General features: G+C 36.5%; 2 protein-coding genes across 3 annotated transcripts; one reads left to right on the top strand and one right to left on the bottom strand.

The window, feature by feature from the left end:
• Positions 1–2,459: 2,459 nt before the first annotated feature.
• Positions 2,460–8,752, top strand: LOC125196802 (serine/threonine-protein kinase STY46-like). The gene is made up of 16 exons (XM_048095429.2): positions 2,460–2,900; positions 3,189–3,303; positions 3,985–4,049; positions 4,246–4,365; positions 5,199–5,253; positions 5,337–5,447; positions 5,625–5,675; positions 5,948–6,123; positions 6,213–6,320; positions 6,642–6,715; positions 6,825–7,000; positions 7,241–7,336; positions 7,687–7,767; positions 7,849–7,902; positions 8,052–8,186; positions 8,484–8,752. The coding sequence occupies exons 1-16, from the start codon at positions 2,707–2,709 to the stop codon at positions 8,559–8,561; spliced, it is 1,689 nt and encodes a 562-aa protein (XP_047951386.2). The 5' UTR covers positions 2,460–2,706; the 3' UTR covers positions 8,562–8,752.
• Positions 8,753–9,497: 745 nt separating this feature from the next.
• Positions 9,498–15,593, bottom strand: LOC125196873 (uncharacterized). 2 transcript variants are annotated; one of them, XM_048095533.1, is made up of 13 exons: positions 15,387–15,593; positions 12,114–12,225; positions 11,763–11,875; positions 11,363–11,685; positions 11,209–11,284; positions 11,042–11,128; positions 10,823–10,903; positions 10,704–10,736; positions 10,563–10,616; positions 10,234–10,275; positions 10,071–10,149; positions 9,920–9,990; positions 9,498–9,844 (listed from the first exon to the last, which is right to left on the bottom strand). In XM_048095533.1, exons 1-13 carry the CDS (start codon positions 15,549–15,551, stop codon positions 9,755–9,757), a joined length of 1,326 nt encoding a protein of 441 aa, XP_047951490.1. In that variant the 5' UTR covers positions 15,552–15,593; the 3' UTR covers positions 9,498–9,754. The 2 variants fall into 2 exon arrangements, with proteins under 2 accessions (XP_047951490.1, XP_088913740.1); XM_089057614.1 differs by lacking the exon at positions 12,114–12,225 and having other exon boundaries at positions 15,387–15,561.
• Positions 15,594–16,795: the final 1,202 nt, after the last annotated feature.

The following is a 16,795-nucleotide window of genomic DNA, read 5'->3' as shown; positions in this document are numbered from 1 at the left end:
TTTTTTATTTACGGAATTAAAGTATCGACACGGAATACGGGAAAATTCAAATACTTCATTAAAAAAATTACATAATTTAAAAAAAATTACATAATTTAAAAATAAAATTACATAATACCTAAAAATTACATAATCATAAAAAGTCGAGAAATACAACCCTCGGCTCTCACTCCTCCTCGTCCTCGTCCCCATCGCCCGTGCCGCTGCCGCCTCCGACGTCCCCGCCCCCAATCTCGACGCCATAATCATCAATGGGTGGCATTCCTAAATCGTGCCGACGACGCATCGATCACATCCTTGCACATCCTTTTGTCAGGATCGTGCGTGCTAAACCACCTATTCATGCTCTGCATCAGGGTCTTCGTTAGCTCCGCGCGGGCGAGACGGTCGTTCATACCTGGGCCTTCAGGGGCCTCCGATTCGACCTCGTAGGACCCGCTGCCGCTGCCGCTTCCCCTCGCCATCCGCTGCGCAGCCTTTTGCCCCATCGGGCAACGACGACGGCGAGAGTCTGATCATGGTAGCGGGGCTACTTCATCGGCTTCAGGGAGCTCATGCGAACCAGCACTGCTGCTGTACTCACCGGAAGAGTTGATCTTCGTCCGCTTCCAGCCCGAGTCGACATCCGCACAAAACTTTTGCGATTCCCTGACCACGAGAAAGGCCTCCCATTGGTCAAAATCTTTGAACTTCAATTCTTTGTCGGGGTACTGGGCCAAGGCTCGTTTCTTCACATCATCCTCAGTCATGCCGCTGGTTGCCATGCGTATGTTGTTTTGGTAGAGGGCGGCAAAACGACTGAGCTTAGGCCTCAACCGAAGCCACTGTTTCCGGCATTGCTCGGGAGTGCGAGGATTCGCCCCAGACGGTTTGAGTATGAGGTAGGCCTCACTAATGCGATGCCACATTCGGTCAACATACTGGTTCGTCCCGACATAGGGATCCTCTACTACACCGATCCAAGCCTTCGCAAGCGCGGCATTTTCCCACACGGTCCAGATCGTCCTCTTCTCCCGCTCATCCTCACCCTCCTCCTCCTCTGCCCCCGTGTGCGAGGAAGAGCTCGGGGCTTTGCCCTTGCCCCTACCCCCGTCTCTGGCCTTGCCCTTGCCTTTGCTCCCGCCCCTTGCAACAGGCTCTGCCTCATCGGGAGTCTCACGGATAGACGATAGCCCCAACTCCGCTCGCAACACCTCAAAAGAGAAAGTCTCGATACCGGCGTACTGAGTCTCCGGAATAGTACTAGGGGAATCATCGGCCAACAAATCTATATATGGGCGATAGACAGATTCCCTAGGCGTCCTCGGGCCCCTGTGCTGCATCGACCCACCCACCGCCATATTTGGCGGCGTACCGCCCATCCCTACTGCCCCGGGCATCATCCCACCCACCCCTGCCATATTTGGCGGCATACCGCCCATCCCCGCTGCTCCTGGCATCATCCCCGCAAAGTTTCCCGTCGTTCCGGTGGGAAACGTGAGTGTGTTTCCTCCGCTCGTGGTAGGGGAGTTCCTATTGTACTCCATTGTAGTAGAAATGAAATTTGTAGATTTAGAGAGAGAAACTTGTCAACACAAGTGGTGTGAATGAAATGAAGTTCAATGAGCCCTATTTATAGAGTTTTTTTTTTTTAAATATATAAAAAATCGGACGTCCGACCTCGGACGTCCGCCCGCTCGTGGGTCGAACGTCCGAGCCCATCCGACGGGCGTTGGGGACGGGCGTGGGCGCCCTTTCTTCACTACGGTGGACGTCCGGTCGGACGTCGGCGACGTCCTACCGCGACGTCCGCCATTAGAGACGCTCTAAATAACACTTCGATACTGTTTTTCCAGTACAAATAAATGTTGCAGCCACCAACCTAGAATTAGACCTAGACCTAGACCTAGAGACCTAGACTTAGGACCTATTCGTTTTAATTCAATTCATAATATAATTTCAGCAACAGAATTAAAAACAAAGAAACCCAAATCAAATCCACTAACCAGACTTATATTTTTACCGGAGAAAATTACCTACAGCAAACCTTAATCCATTTCTTAATACATACACGCATACATAAAATATGATGGTGGGGTCCATCACTCATGTATGAGTTTGCCGTGGGTGATACTTACCGCTTTTTAGGGCCCGTTTGATAAGTTAGTAATGCCTAGATATAGATACATATATGACTATTTCTAATTGTTTGATATCATAGTTAACTTATTATGTCAGCCTGCAAATTTTTCCTTTAAATACAAAGATATGTATCTCATAAATTTGGTCAGATAGCATTTCTACCTCATTTATTATGATTTATTAATACAAAATGTAGATAATTTCTTGTCTGCCAAACAACAACGAAAAAACCTTCATCCGAGCTTATCTTGACACGAAGCCCGCATTTCTTATTTTATTTAATAAATCTTGTTATATCTCATCTTTGTTATTAAACAAGCCGTACTGTGTTTCGTTTCATAATCAACAGAAGATATTGATGGGAGTGCGTTTCCAATTCAGAAACACAAAATAAAAATCTAAAATCCACATTCATCCCAACACCTCTCTCATTTTCTCAGGGATTTCGCCGTTTCAAATCCACACTAGCTACGTGCGTGATGGAAATCTCACTTTACATGAACCGTAAAACCCATTGCATCGAAATTTGAAGCGAAATCAACGCCTTTGTGGTTGCGATTTTTGCAAAATCAATCGCAATCTCAAATGGTGATGGAAGATAACGAGAGTTGTGGAAGTAGGGTGGTCGAATTTTCGGCTGCCAAGAGCCACCACCAGCGAAAGAAAGTGGAGGTTTACAATGAGGTTTTGCGGCGGCTCAAGGAATCTCATCATCCCGACGCGCAGGAGCCTGCTTTCGATGACCAGCTTTGGGCGCATTTCAATCGCCTCCCCGCCAGGTTGCCTTCACTCTCTATCGCTATCATTTCCATTATTGTTTGGATTCACTAATTTCAGCTGATTTAACATTTTCAAACATGTCTTCTGCTTTTAATTGGTGGAACTTGCTGTTACGGTGTACTAAGACTGTAGTCATTTGCTGCAATCGAGTTAGATTACCATTAAAATTAGCTGTGATGTCAATGATTTTTGTTGTTGTTGTTGTTACTTCTCTACAATTGTATCGTTCTGCATCGATTCGATTCGTTAGTTAGTCTATGACTGAGGTTTATGTCTCTTCACCGAAGGTATGCAATGGATGTCAACGTTGAGAGGGCAGAAGATCTTCTCACGCACAAGCGTTTACTGCATCTAGCTCGTGATCCTGCTAACAGGCCAGTTTTCGAAGTTCGGCTTGTACAGGTGAACTATTACTGTTCTGCTCCCCTCTGGAATCCTGATATCTTATTGTTTAATGTTCGCTACCCATTCATGTGGCTTCTGGTGATCGTTAGGCTTGAAAGCAAGATAGGATCTGTTTCTTTGAGAAGGTAGAATAGTCAACTTGGCTGATTGGTGGAGAGTGGAGACAAATAGGATCTGCAGAGTAATTATAAAAGTGAATGCTAACTGATTTCACCAGAATCCCCATGCTTTATACCTTAAAATTTACGTCCAACTTCAAAAAAGCTTAAGGTTTTACCCTTATAATGATCTCAAGTGCCAGAGGTTCTAGCTAGATTTATTATTCAATGACTTTAATTTTAATTTTAGCAAATGGTATATTGTGAGGTTTGGAAAGTGAAAGATGGTTGTTTCATGAATGTATCCCAGCTACTATCTAGGTAGAATCTGACATTTTAGCAAATGAGTCGCTACTTAGACTACATAGTAATGTAATATGTTGCATTTTTTGCCCCTAGATAAAAGTAGATGCTTCTTGAGTTCTATAATGGTTGTCCACTTTTTGTTTCGCTAAAGTTCAAATAAACTAGCCAGCCAATGTGTGTCACAGTCTAACAACCCATGTCTCTGTCTACTGTTCGCATGATAGTTATGCTTGCTTTATGTCATCTATATGTATAATAATTTAATCCTGCACAGGTTGTACCTCTCTTTGATGGGAATTCTGGGGATTCAGTACATTCACATTCACCAAGAAGGGGAAGGTGTAGCCAGCGACTCATTTGAAATTAAAGTTAGCTGTCATGTTTGCTCCTGTATTAACAGTTTCAGTTTGTCATTATCTTTCATCATTATAATATTTTATTCATTACCTCTCTCTTGGTTCAGATCTATGTAGTTTTTGCGAGGCTTTAATGACTCTGTGAATATTTAGTATTTACTATCCCATTTTTCATTCAGTATCCATCCCCCACCTGCCTTTGGTTCTTCTCCTAATCTTGACACTCTTGCACTCGAAGCAAATAAATCTGAAGTTCAAGATGGGGATAGTGTCATAGAGGCTGGCACCATGCTTCCCAGGTATACAATATAATTGATCTGATCTCTATCATTATTTTTATACTTAGTTGACATCACACATGACTTGTTTGCTTTCACTCTTGAGGCTGTTATTGGTTGGATCCAATTGATTTTGTTCCATGTCCCACCCATTTCTTATTTTGGTTGACTTTTTTGGGTCCTTGCAAAGTAGTTGGTCCATCAGCCATTTCGCGTGGGAGGGGGGGGGGTTCTCTTACTTTCGATCCTTTGTTACTTTGTCTTGCTCCATTACATTCTTTTTGGAGCTAAATTTTATTCCTTGTGGGAACACATCCAGAATAATAAGCTAGACGTTCCACTTTTCTTAGGCTGCCACTGGTACTTGGGATAGATGGAGTTTTCTTGATTATCCGGTCAAGGAAAGGGCGACTTTAGGGAATGATTTTTATAATGGAAAATTTTAGTGAAACTGCCGACCTTTGACTGATTAAGTTGGATTTGACTTTAAAAATAAGCTTTTGAAGTGGGTTGCAAGTTTCAAAGCTTGTTGTAAAGAGATGACACAACTGAATCAAACATATATTTAATTAAGATAGATTGGATGTCCCACTCTCATCATGCCAATAAACCAAAATAGTACTATATAATGTATGTCCATTATGGGTATTTTATATGCACAGTTTGATTAATATTCTGCAATCCCAGTCTTGATTTATACACAGCTTTAATTTAATGTGTGGAAATGTTCTTTCTGGAATTTTAGCTGTGTCATTACCACTCAACTGTTTTGTTTGAGAAGTTGTAATGTTTGATGAAAATAAGTTCATACTAGACAGGCATGTCATTAAGTTTATTCTTCAACGTTAATACAGGGCCATGCATGAGATTACCTTTTCAGCAGATGACAAGCCAAAGCTTCTCAGTCAGGTAATTAGTGCACCTATCCATTTCACTTGGGGTCACATGACACATTCAACATGAAGTACCCTCTCTAATGATGGCTTTTACAGTTGACTTCTTTATTAGCTGAAATTGGACTGAACATCCAAGAAGCTCATGCCTTTTCCACAATGGATGGCTATTCATTGGATGTGTTTGTTGTTGATGGGTGCCCCTTTGAGGTATCTAAAGCGTAATTTTGTCATTTTTGTTGTATGGATTGTTTCATTTTCTTAGGCTATCTTCCCTCTTTCATGTCAGATATGTTTCATCCTACGAATGTCCTTTAAATTGCTTTTCATTTGTAGTAATTTTACTGTTTCCATGCATTTTGGGTCGTCCCTGACTTCATATTTCAGGAGATTGAGCAACTCCGGACTGCTATAGAAAAAGAACTTTTCAAGATTGAGGTACTTCACATTATATTCGCTGTTATGAAGCCAGTGTGAAGCTGCTGTTGCTAATGCTTATGTACTTTACTAGTTTACTCTATTACAGCACCTGTGTACTAGGTCTACTATGGTTTTCTTGGCATCTTTCCTCTTTTTTCTTTGAGTCAGTTCGTATTTGTCTCATATATGCCTGGTTTATTGTTATGTGATGACAGTGACACTACCTGATAGAATGTTATAATCAACGGAAACAGATATGCTTTTCCATTATTGATTCATGTTTGATGCAGAAAAATTCGTGGCCAAATACACAGAACCTGCCTCCTCTCAGTGAAATTGATCCACTATGCATTAAAAGTGAAGCTGATCATCTGACAATTCCCAATGATGGTACTGATGTCTGGGAAATTGATCCTCAACTCTTGAAATTTGAGTCCAAGATAGCATCAGGATCTTATGGTGATCTGTAAGTACCAGACTGTTACATTTAACATATGGATGCAGTTGGGTTGTTCTATTTAGTAACTATGAAAAAATACCTATTTCTTTTTTCAGATATAAAGGTACATTCTGCAGTCAGGAAGTAGCAATCAAAATTCTCAAGACAGAGCGATTGAATACTGAACTACAAAAGGAGTTTGCCCAGGAAGTATATATAATGAGGTTCGTTGTTGTACATTTGTGGATACACAGGTGACCAGCTATGCTTGATACATCCTTTAAACAACAATTTTTTTATCGACAGCCGGTAATTCTTGGTTTTTAAATGGTCATTTGTGACACAGTTGTCTCACTTATGTTATCTAATATCCATGCAAATCTATTTTGCTCAGTTCATCAGTATTGCTATTATTTTGACCTTGTAAACTTGACACCGGCATCCATCTTAAAGTTAGCTTATTATTGTGGGTAGATTTCTTAACTGAATTGTTATCTATTTATCTTTTTATTCTCTTTTTATTGATTACTTTATGCTACTCGCAGAAAAGTACGACACAAAAATGTTGTGCAGTTCATAGGAGCATGCACGAGACCTCCTAAATTGTGCATAGTGACAGGTATATGTTAGACATAGTACCCGTGGCCTAAAAAATGTTAAGTTCTTGTTTGAGCTACTAAGAGGTAAAATGCCTATCAGGGTAAGTTTTTTGTTATGTTTTATTGCAGAATACATGTCTGGAGGGAGTGTTTATGATTATTTACACAAGCAAAGGGGTACTTTTAAGCTCCCAGCTTTACTCAAAGTAGCTATTGATGTATCAAAGGGCATGAACTATTTGCATCAGAACAATATCATTCACAGGGACTTGAAGGCTGCTAATCTTTTGATGGATGAAAATGAAGTAAGCACTTTTAAATTGAGTCTGCTTTAATCGTCCCCCTCACATACCAAACATAAAAAAATCTGTCAAATGATAGAATTATTCATGTGTAGAAAATATTTGGGTTTTTACTTCGGTTCTATGTAAGATTGATACAATAACTTTATCTTATACGCCAACTTATCTGCCTTTACCAACTTTCCCCACCAACTATTGTAGATTTGCTAGTTTGGAAGAGATCTCAAATGTCTTTATCTACAGGTTGTTAAGGTGGCTGATTTTGGGGTAGCCAGGGTGATATCACAATCAGGTGTTATGACAGCTGAAACTGGGACATATAGGTGGATGGCTCCTGAGGTATGCCTTTGTCTTTGAACCAAATCTGAAATTAGGAGATCTAACGAGGCATATGCAAATTATGTTCTTTGAGCTATAACTATGACTATCATTATCTTATCAGTTCTGAAGATTCCCATGCTTGGCTTTCTTATATTTGAAGTCACTTTAAACTAAAGAATTTATGCACTTTTATTCGGGGTTGAAAAGAGGTCGTCTGGAGCTGAATATAGTAGTTCAAATTAAGCATCAGTAGACTCCTTGCATTTCCTCGTCCAGTCCACCATATTCAAAATGTTAAATATTCTTTCCGGTTCCTGTCTCAGTATGAGATTAATCTTAATTTGCTCACAAAACCTGTTCTCTTACAGGTGATTGAACATAAACCCTATGATCATAAGGCAGACGTGTTCAGCTTTGGGGTGGTTTTATGGGAGCTGCTGACCGGAAAGGTACTTCTTCTGCTCTCTAAATTGTTCACTCTTGATTCTTGTAGACGACAATTAGCTCTATGTTTTGTTTTGGTTCGTCAGATCCCCTATGAGTACTTAACTCCTTTGCAAGCTGCTGTTGGAGTGGTCCAAAAGGTAAGGCTTCTAGTCTGTTTTGCAGTTGGGTCTTTTATTCGTGAAGACCATTTAATACGCATTTGGTTTACCAAGATGTAATCTCTGTGCATACCCTGTGAAAATGTTGCAATAAACTTCAAACAAGTTCCATTTGTGTGGCGTTTTAGGGTCTCAGACCAACTATTCCAAAAAACACTCACCCAAAGCTTGCCGAGCTGCTTGAGAGATGCTGGCTGCAAGATCCAGCGTCGAGACCTGACTTTTCTGAAGTAATGGAGATCTCGCAGAAAATTGCTAAGGAGGTATTGTTCTTTTCTGTTTAATGATCACCTCATACCTTCTAGTTACACATGTATGCATCATCTCTCACTCATTGACCTAGGAATACTTATTCTCAACAAGTTTTATTTCCGGATAGGACACTTACTCAGTGGTAGAGACAGTATACCCGAATATGGTTTTTAGCTCGTTTACATCATAATCACGTGTGCTTTACGAGCTATACTATTATTTAACTATCCGTGAAAATCTTAGCATCTTTTATTTGAAGAACAAACGCATTCGAAATTCAATGCTAATATGATGCAAGTTGAAAATAGGTTGGAGATGATGGGGACGACATACGAAAGGAGAAATCTGGAAGGTTCGTTTCGGCATTGAAACGCGGCCATCAGTGAATAACAATAAAAGAAGGAAAATTTCTTTTTAACTTAGGGATCTTAATACTCGCCTCCAATTTTAGGGTTGATTGCAAGTCCAATTATTCTATTTGCATTGTACAGTATCCCTTTATTTTAAGGTTGTACTGCATTTTCATTTTGAAAATTAAGGCTTACTCCTTAGCATGTTAGGCCTTTTGCGGATTTTACTCTGCAATGCTTTGTAGTTTTTCCTTTTTAGAGTTTTTTTCACGATTATCAAGTCTTTAAACTGTGATAGCTTATTATTGCACAAATCTCTTACAAGCTTGAATTTGACTCTACTCAGATAAGTTTTTTACTTAAAATTCTTGATGTGTAATTGGGGATGACATGGGTTTCAATGTGTAAAAGAGACAATAAAAAGGTTGTTGAAATAATTTTATTGGAGGGGGGAACTCAAATGATTAAGTAAGATATAAGAAGAAAAAATAGTTGAATTAGTGTTAATGGATGGTGTGATCCATAATTGATAAATTAAGAGAGAATAAAATTGTTTTCATTAATAAATATGTACTATTTCTATGGGATCAATGAAAAAGGAAATATGACTTATTTTTATGGAACGGATGGAATATGCTTTGTTCAATTTGATGTCTCGTTTGGAGTATTTTCTCCAATTTTTTATATATGTGCCCTAGTTCCTCTTTGCTATAACGTTAAACCATGAGGTGGTTGCTTTGACTAAAAGTGCATCCCTAGTTTGGATTGAGGTCTTTGGTATGCAAAATGGTGTTCTATCCATATATTATTTCTATCATTTCTTCAACTCCATCTAAACTTTGGGTCTCACTTTTTATGCGTGAACCCTTGTCCATTTTTTTTCCTTTATGGGTTTGGATCATTTCATAATTGTAGCATGTTTATTTATACGAGTTCAAATTTGAATTTATAGCGAATATAAGGCCCGGAATATACAATTATGTAGTGAAGACATTAATCTTATAGTACTACTAGTTTATATTATATACCAATTACCAAAGAAATGTTAGAATTTGACAATCATTGAGATTCTTGATGATAAAACCAAGTGTAATGAATGTAAGTGTAACTCGTATTCTATTTACATTTACCAAAATAACAAAAGTATAGGGACACAACAAAGGCGTATTTCCTTAGTAGATTGTTTAAGGAAAACAAAGCTTGAGTGTATGTATGTTTGATTTGAATGACTAGGCCAAGGAACATGAGTGGTTACATGCGTTGTTTGTTGAGCAATGCGGTTGAATCTTGATGACTATACTGATAAAGAAAGCTATAAGCTGCACACACGAAAAGATTATTCGATTAAATACGATGAGTATAGCATTTCATGAACTAAAACGGAGAAATCTTACGTAGGCGAGGCCAACACTCAAGATACTGAAACCGGGGAAATTGAATGGGGCGTCATCGGATAGGAACAAAGCTGAAACACGTTGCACATGTAGTGGTTATAGAGTTTTTTTTATCAAATATTTGGGGAAGAAAATAAGTTGAAGTAATTACCAGAGAGAGGGCTAAAGATTAATGGAGAGACAACATTAGCTAATGAAGCTATCCCCATAAGACATCCTTGAGCAATCCCCTGATGAACAAATTCTCATCAATGTTATAGCATGTGCAAGCTAAATATAAGTGCAACCCCTACTCCGTTAGTATGCAGGCTAACCTGGTCATGAGCACCGACTTTTCTTGAAATAATGCATCTGATCTGCAAGATTTGAATGAATTCAGCATGTGCAACAAAAGTAGGATTAATGTACTCCCTCCGTCCCCAAAAATTTGTCACCTTTCACTTTGACTATTTTTGGTAGTGGACACCACATCCACTAACTCATTCTCACTCACATTCTATTATAAAACTAATACTGTATATAAAAAATAAGACCCACATTCCACTAACTTTTTCAACCCACTTTCTATAAGATTTCTTAAAATTCGTGCCAGATCAAATGGTGATAAATTATTAGGGATGGATGGAGTGTAATCTTAACTTACACTTGGACTTGCTAGGAAGAGGAAGATTCCTAAGAAGGCAGAAGCATAAGGGACCTGCATATACAAGTTAAAAAGAAGCCTTTCTATTTATTTCATCCCATAAAAATTGTATCTATATTAACAAATGTTATAATAGCTTACCCAAGGTGCCCAAGCTATGCTATCAAGCAGCATCTGTAATAAATAGCCCACACTTGGTGTTTATAACTTTTTATCAGCTTGATGAAAAAAGACAACTAGAAAATGGGAAAAATACAAACATTCAAGAATCCTGCAAAAAGTCCTATGCACAAAAGTGTCTCCTCTCCTAGAATTGGACCAAGTAGGGGCATTAACACCATCTGCACAAATCAATACTACATTTAAAATATGTTGTAAACAAGGGAGAATCTTGTTATCCAAACAACCTAATTCTAGTAGCATGTTACTACTAGATAAGCCTGGAACGAAGCATTTTTGGAGAAACGAAGAGCACATACGGTTGAGAAGGTCGCTGCAGCGTATGTGATAAGCCATATATCAGCAAATTGATTTTTCTGGAAATGGAACCGCGCCTTTAAGAAATACTGCCCAGGATAAATGTACCCTCGCTCGTTAATTAGAACTAACCACGAGAGAACGAAAAGGAGAGAGTAAGAGAGAGAACCATCAAGAAAGCAGAAATCCCTGCCTCAGCAAGGCTGTTAAAGAAGGCAACGAACGAGGCCAATGAGACAGTATTGCTGCAAATACGTGAAAACGATGTTAGGGGGGGCTTCAGCACCCTCAATCAATTATCGAATATTTGTCAAATTTCACACCTGGTCTTGAACAAACGATACATGTCCTTTGGCAACTTCATCAAATCCGTGGTCTTCAACGACTCGTTTCTTTCTTCTTCAGTTGTGGACTTCAACATTGGCTGCTCAACACCATCGTTGGCGAGGTGGGCCATCCTTCGATCATCCTCGAGAAAGATTCTCATGTAAACTGCTGCCACAATGGCTACAACGGCCGCTACCTGATTTATACGATCTGTGGGGAGAATTCGAGCAGTTAATGTTCCACAAACCATTGCTGCTGAGACCACACCGGAGAATATCCCAAATGCGGACACACGTTTCCCCTCGGATACATTATCAGCCTAATAAAACCAAGTAAATGATTTATTACACAAGAAAAATGTTGATGAGTTTAGACATAGAATGGATGAGGAGGTACCATGTAACTAAGCGCGAGGCAGATGGTGCCACCATCCGTTACTGTTGATGTTAGAGTCTTCACGACATAGTACACGTAGAAGAACTCCGTTGTCCTCTTCGTAGCCAATATTACTACACACACATATATGTTCATCGAGTTGTGATCAAATAAGAACCATATTAAATCGAGAAGTTGAGAACCAATCAAGTTTGTTGATTCACTAATAGTAGTATCAGTTAAAATCACAAAACATATGATCAGCTGCCGACTTTCAGTATCAGCAATCGGTGAACTGATATTAACGAATCAACGAACTAATAAAGTTCTCAATTCTTATTTTAATGATCGGAATAGAAAAAGTATATGTACCAAAAGGGATGATTGCGAGGGTTAAAGGGATTGTGAGCAAAAGTTTTCGACCGTATGTGTCGGATAAATTCCCAATCAATGGCATCATAACCACAGACGCCAATCCTGCAATCTGCATTTATTTGTGTTTTACATCTTTAGCATCATATTGGATTTTCTTTTGATCAATTAAATTTTTTGCATAGTTTCTTAAATGAACGAAAACAACATATGTATAATCAAATTTGACTTGGAACTTGATCCAAACTAGAAAACCGAGATAGTCGAACCTAGTAAAATTTAATTCTTAATTAATATAATTATGGTATTAATTACGAAATTTTGAATCCCACTTCATCCCAACATGAAAACCATGTTCATTTCAGTGTTACGCTAACTAGCAAATTGAAGCTCGATCCAAAATAGAAAACCAAGCAAGTGGAGCCATAGTACAGTGTAATTAATATTTATAATAACCAATTGTGGTGTTATAAATCGAGTTTGATGTAAGTGGAATATAAAATACAGTTTGGGGTTACAAAATTTCCCTGAATTCAAATTCACGTTCGAAACTTAGTGGAATATAAGATACTCCCTCCGTCTCAAGATATTAGAGCCCTTTCTTTTGAGCACATGAATTTAGGAGATGTTGTTTAGTAGTGTAAGTGGAGTTGGTAGTATTTTTACCATAAATAAAAATGACTCAAATATATTGGGACACCCCAAAAAGAAATAAGGGTCTAATATCTTGAGATGGAGGGAGTACATATTTGTCGGCAATTGGACTTTAATTATTAAGCAAACTATACAAATTACGCCAATCATTTCTATTTAAATATTATAACTATTATCATGTAACTAATCTAGTACTCCCTCTGTCCCACTATAAATGAAACGTTTTCCTTTTTGAGTTGTCCCATTAAAAATGAAACGTTTCTTAAAATAGAAATAATTTTATCTCTACTTTTCCCTCTCTCTTACTTTACTCTCTCTTCTTTTACTCACAAAACAACACTACATAAAATCTTGTGCCGAAAAGCAAACGTTTCATATTTATTGGGACGGAGGGAGTATTTTATTTTATTACTCCCTCCGTCCCCCATAATTTGTCACTATTTGACCCTGCACTGGTTTTAATAAAAAAAGTAATAGAAAGTGGGTTGAAAAAGTTAGTGGCATGTGGGTTCTACTTTTATATATTAGTTTTACAATAAAATGTGAGTGAGAATTATTAGTGGAATATGAGGTCCACTACTAAAAATGGTAAGAGAAATTGGTCTCTAAAACCATGAACTTTGCCAAAAATTTGGTATTTTCCATGAACTTTGAAATTGGTATATAATATCACAAACTTTACATTTTGTTTGGTATTTCCCACGGCATGTTTATTACTATATTTGACTAACTTACGAGGCTTTTTAATCATACTTGACACAATTAAATTTACATGGTTTTCAACGTGACTTTTTATCCTATATGTTATGAACTTAAAAAATGGTTTAAAATATTATAAAACATATCACGGTTGCTTACGTTAAATAAGATTTTGACGAAAATATCATATTTGGGTGAGTTTGGGAAAATACCAAACAAAATGCAAAGTTCATGATATTATATACCAATTTCAAAGTTAATGGGAAATACCAAATTTTTGAAAAAGTTCATGATTTTAGAGACCAATTTCCCAAATGGTAAAAGTGAAAGGTGACCAATTTTTAGGGACGGAAAAAAAAGGAATTAGATGACAAATTTTCAGGGACGGAGGGAGTAATATATTTAAGTGTATATAGGGTGATTATAAATACAAAACTCAATCTTATTGCCAAATAAAGAATAAAAACATAGAGGTTTTTTTTTAATATGGAGATTTTTTTAAAATACTCACTCCGTCCACAAAAAATAGAGCATAATTACTATTTTTGGCCGTCCACAAAAAATAGAGCACATTTATTTATGGAAAGTTTTCAACAAATAATAGCTCTACACATCATTCCACTAACACTATTTCTCACATACTTTTTCTCCTTCTATCTTACTTTTTTCCCTTCTCTCCCTTATTTTACTAATTCTATATTAAAACATGTGTCATACACAAATTGCTTTTGTGGACGGAGGGAGTAAGTCATTTTAGAAAGAATTATTTTAAATGATTTAAAATTAACTTCCATATTTTTCAATTCAAAATTTATAAAATAAACAAAAATCAAAGTAAATATAACATTCTTATATCTGAGAAGGACATAAATGTGTTTTGCAAGATATGGTTCAGTTTTGATTATAATCCTATATAAATACTCTTTAACTTTTTTCTATTAAAACATCTTAATATTATTTCCTTCGTCCCACTAAACACGATTTATTTTATTTTTGTCCCGATAAAAATGATCCATTATTTATTTAGAAATTAAAATAGTTAAAATATTCAACTACTTTTATATCTATATTATTTTATTCGGCTCTTCTAGTTTTAAATATTCAATAAGCTTTTTATAGTTTATTTGATTTATCTTTTTAATTTAAAATATCCAATAACCTTTTTATAGTTTACTTTGATCTATGTTTTTAATTTAAAATATTATTAACATTTTCTCTTTTTATTTAAACTCTTTAAAATAAGAGTGTCTAAAATCTCATACTCCTAGGAAAGAGTCATCTTCTCTGATAAGGGATCATGGGCGGACCCAAGTATAGTGGGGACGGGGCTTAAGCCCTCAATGAATTTTTTTTTTTACTTTTTTTTATTAATTGTTTTTAAAATTTATTCAAATTTGATGTAAATTATAGTGTAAAAATCCCTACAAATTATCTACAGTACTCAAATGTATACTCTAAAATAAAATTTAGAAATTCCAGTCCATATTGATAAATATTTCTGTGTCCGCCACTGTAAGGGATTAATTATTTGGAGAGGAACTAACAAGAAAAAAGGTCTCTACCATTAAAATCATTCAGATAACGTTTAACATGATAAATTATATTACCCCAATGAAACATGTTTGTGACTGAAAATTATATCAATCAACTCCTTATGTGTTCTTCAATGCATGCAATAATTTTCCTAACAAACTATAACTGGACATTACCGATAAAGTGATAGTAATATTTTCTTTCTCATAATCTTCCTATCTTATTAACTCACACACACATTCAGAGAAAGAGATGCATATGTATATGTGTTGACCTAGTAATAAAGTAATTAATGTAAAACTATGGATTTCAGGTTTGAATCTACCATATCGTAACTTTTAAATTTCTATTCATTGATAATAAAAAAAGAAAAAGAGAGAGACATACAGCCTGTTGGAAGCCGGAGAGATAAATGGAGAGTGAACATTCATCTTTTCCGGGGCACACAGCTTCCATGGTAACGTCTGCAATAGTTGGATTTACTAGCAACGATGCAAAATTCGACAGAAATATCGTCACAAATACATGCATCAAGTTCTTCCAGTTCTCCATCTCTCTCACACACAAATCTCACACACAAACCTTTGCAACGAATAAAAGTAGTGGACAACAATGACAGCATCGGGAGACCTCATAGATATTTATATTAAGCACATATCATTGCTGATTTCTACAGCACTAACTTTATTATTTTTTTAATAACTTAATAATTAGATGTTGTGATTACATTAGGTTTTGAAATTAATAAATGGCAAAGTCTTTGAGTACATCGCATCGATAGTTTGACCTTTTCGCTGTGGTTGGGCTTCCCTAAAAATTGAAATAGGTTAAATATCGATTTATTACTTTATTTATTTCTGGGGTTGGTTGGTAAGCTCAATTTTCTGGTTCTACGAATCTGGATTTTTAAATTATTTTTTGCTCTTTCCCTTTTCTTTTAACATATCAAAATGTCATGTTTAAAATTCTATCCGTATCGATGACATACTTCAATTTCATAGATGACGCAAATTTTAGGAGCTGTTTAGTACTCCCTCCGTTCCACAAAAGATGTCATACTTGTGGAACAACATGGTATTTTAGGAGGTTTTGTTTTGTGCGTTAAATGGAGAGGGAAAATATAATTTTTATATTCACGTAAGAGAGAACTGTTTCCAAAAAGGGAAATGTGACATCTTTTATGGGACAAATTAAAAAAGAAAGTGTGACATCTTTTGTGGGACGGAGGGAGTAGTATATTTAATCAGACAAAAATATGATAACTAAATAAATAGTGAAAGTTAAATGTTTAAAATAAATTCTGAAAAATTTTGGGTGAATATTTTATATATTCATCGAATAAATTTAACTAATTCATAGTATTTTATTTTGAATCTTGCATCGAATTAATTCACTTAATTAAAATAAGATACCAAATAGATAAAAAAATTAATCTTGAAACTATCATGGGCTCGTATATTTAAATCAAACTCATTAATTAAAATAAGATACCAACAGGATAAAAATATTAATCTTGAAACTATCATGGGCTCGTATGTTTAAATCAAACTCATTAATTTATTGACATTTTTCTGTCTAGGATTTAATAGATTGTTTTTTTTTTTTTTAATTTCGAAGTCATATTTTTATACTCCTGTGTACCACAAAAATATGTGCATTTTTCATTTTTATTCGTCCCAAAAAATATAAGTATTTTCAATTATGACAAGTGATCCTCAACTCATTATTCATATATTTCAGTTTATTTACAACTTATATCACTGTGACCCATAAAAAATACTATTTCAAAAAGTGCT

The sequence above is a fragment of the Salvia hispanica genome, chromosome 4, assembly GCF_029641045.1.
Source record: "Salvia hispanica isolate PSC_SH4W2 chromosome 4, Shi_PSC_v1, whole genome shotgun sequence".
Taxonomy (NCBI): Eukaryota; Viridiplantae; Streptophyta; class Magnoliopsida; order Lamiales; family Lamiaceae; genus Salvia; species Salvia hispanica.
The sequence above is the reverse complement of the archived record's forward strand: the minus strand, read 5'-3'. Positions and strand labels throughout refer to the sequence as shown.

Excerpts from the sequence above, each read along its gene's own strand:
- LOC125196802 (XM_048095429.2), top strand. The coding sequence starts at position 2,707 with ATGGTGATGGAAGATAACGAGAGTTGTGGAAGTAGGGTGGTCGAATTT. Across the intron at positions 6,716-6,824 it reads TAAATTGTGCATAGTGACAG|AATACATGTCTGGAGGGAGT; the intron begins GTATATGTTAGA and ends GTTTTATTGCAG. Across the intron at positions 7,768-7,848 it reads GGGAGCTGCTGACCGGAAAG|ATCCCCTATGAGTACTTAAC; the intron begins GTACTTCTTCTG and ends TTGGTTCGTCAG.
- LOC125196873 (XM_048095533.1), bottom strand. The coding sequence starts at position 15,551 with ATGGAGAACTGGAAGAACTTGATGCATGTATTTGTGACGATATTTCTG. Across the intron at positions 11,876-12,113 it reads CCTCGCAATCATCCCTTTTG|TAATATTGGCTACGAAGAGG; the intron begins GTACATATACTT and ends ATGTGTGTGTAG. Across the intron at positions 11,686-11,762 it reads GCCTCGCGCTTAGTTACATG|GCTGATAATGTATCCGAGGG; the intron begins GTACCTCCTCAT and ends TGGTTTTATTAG.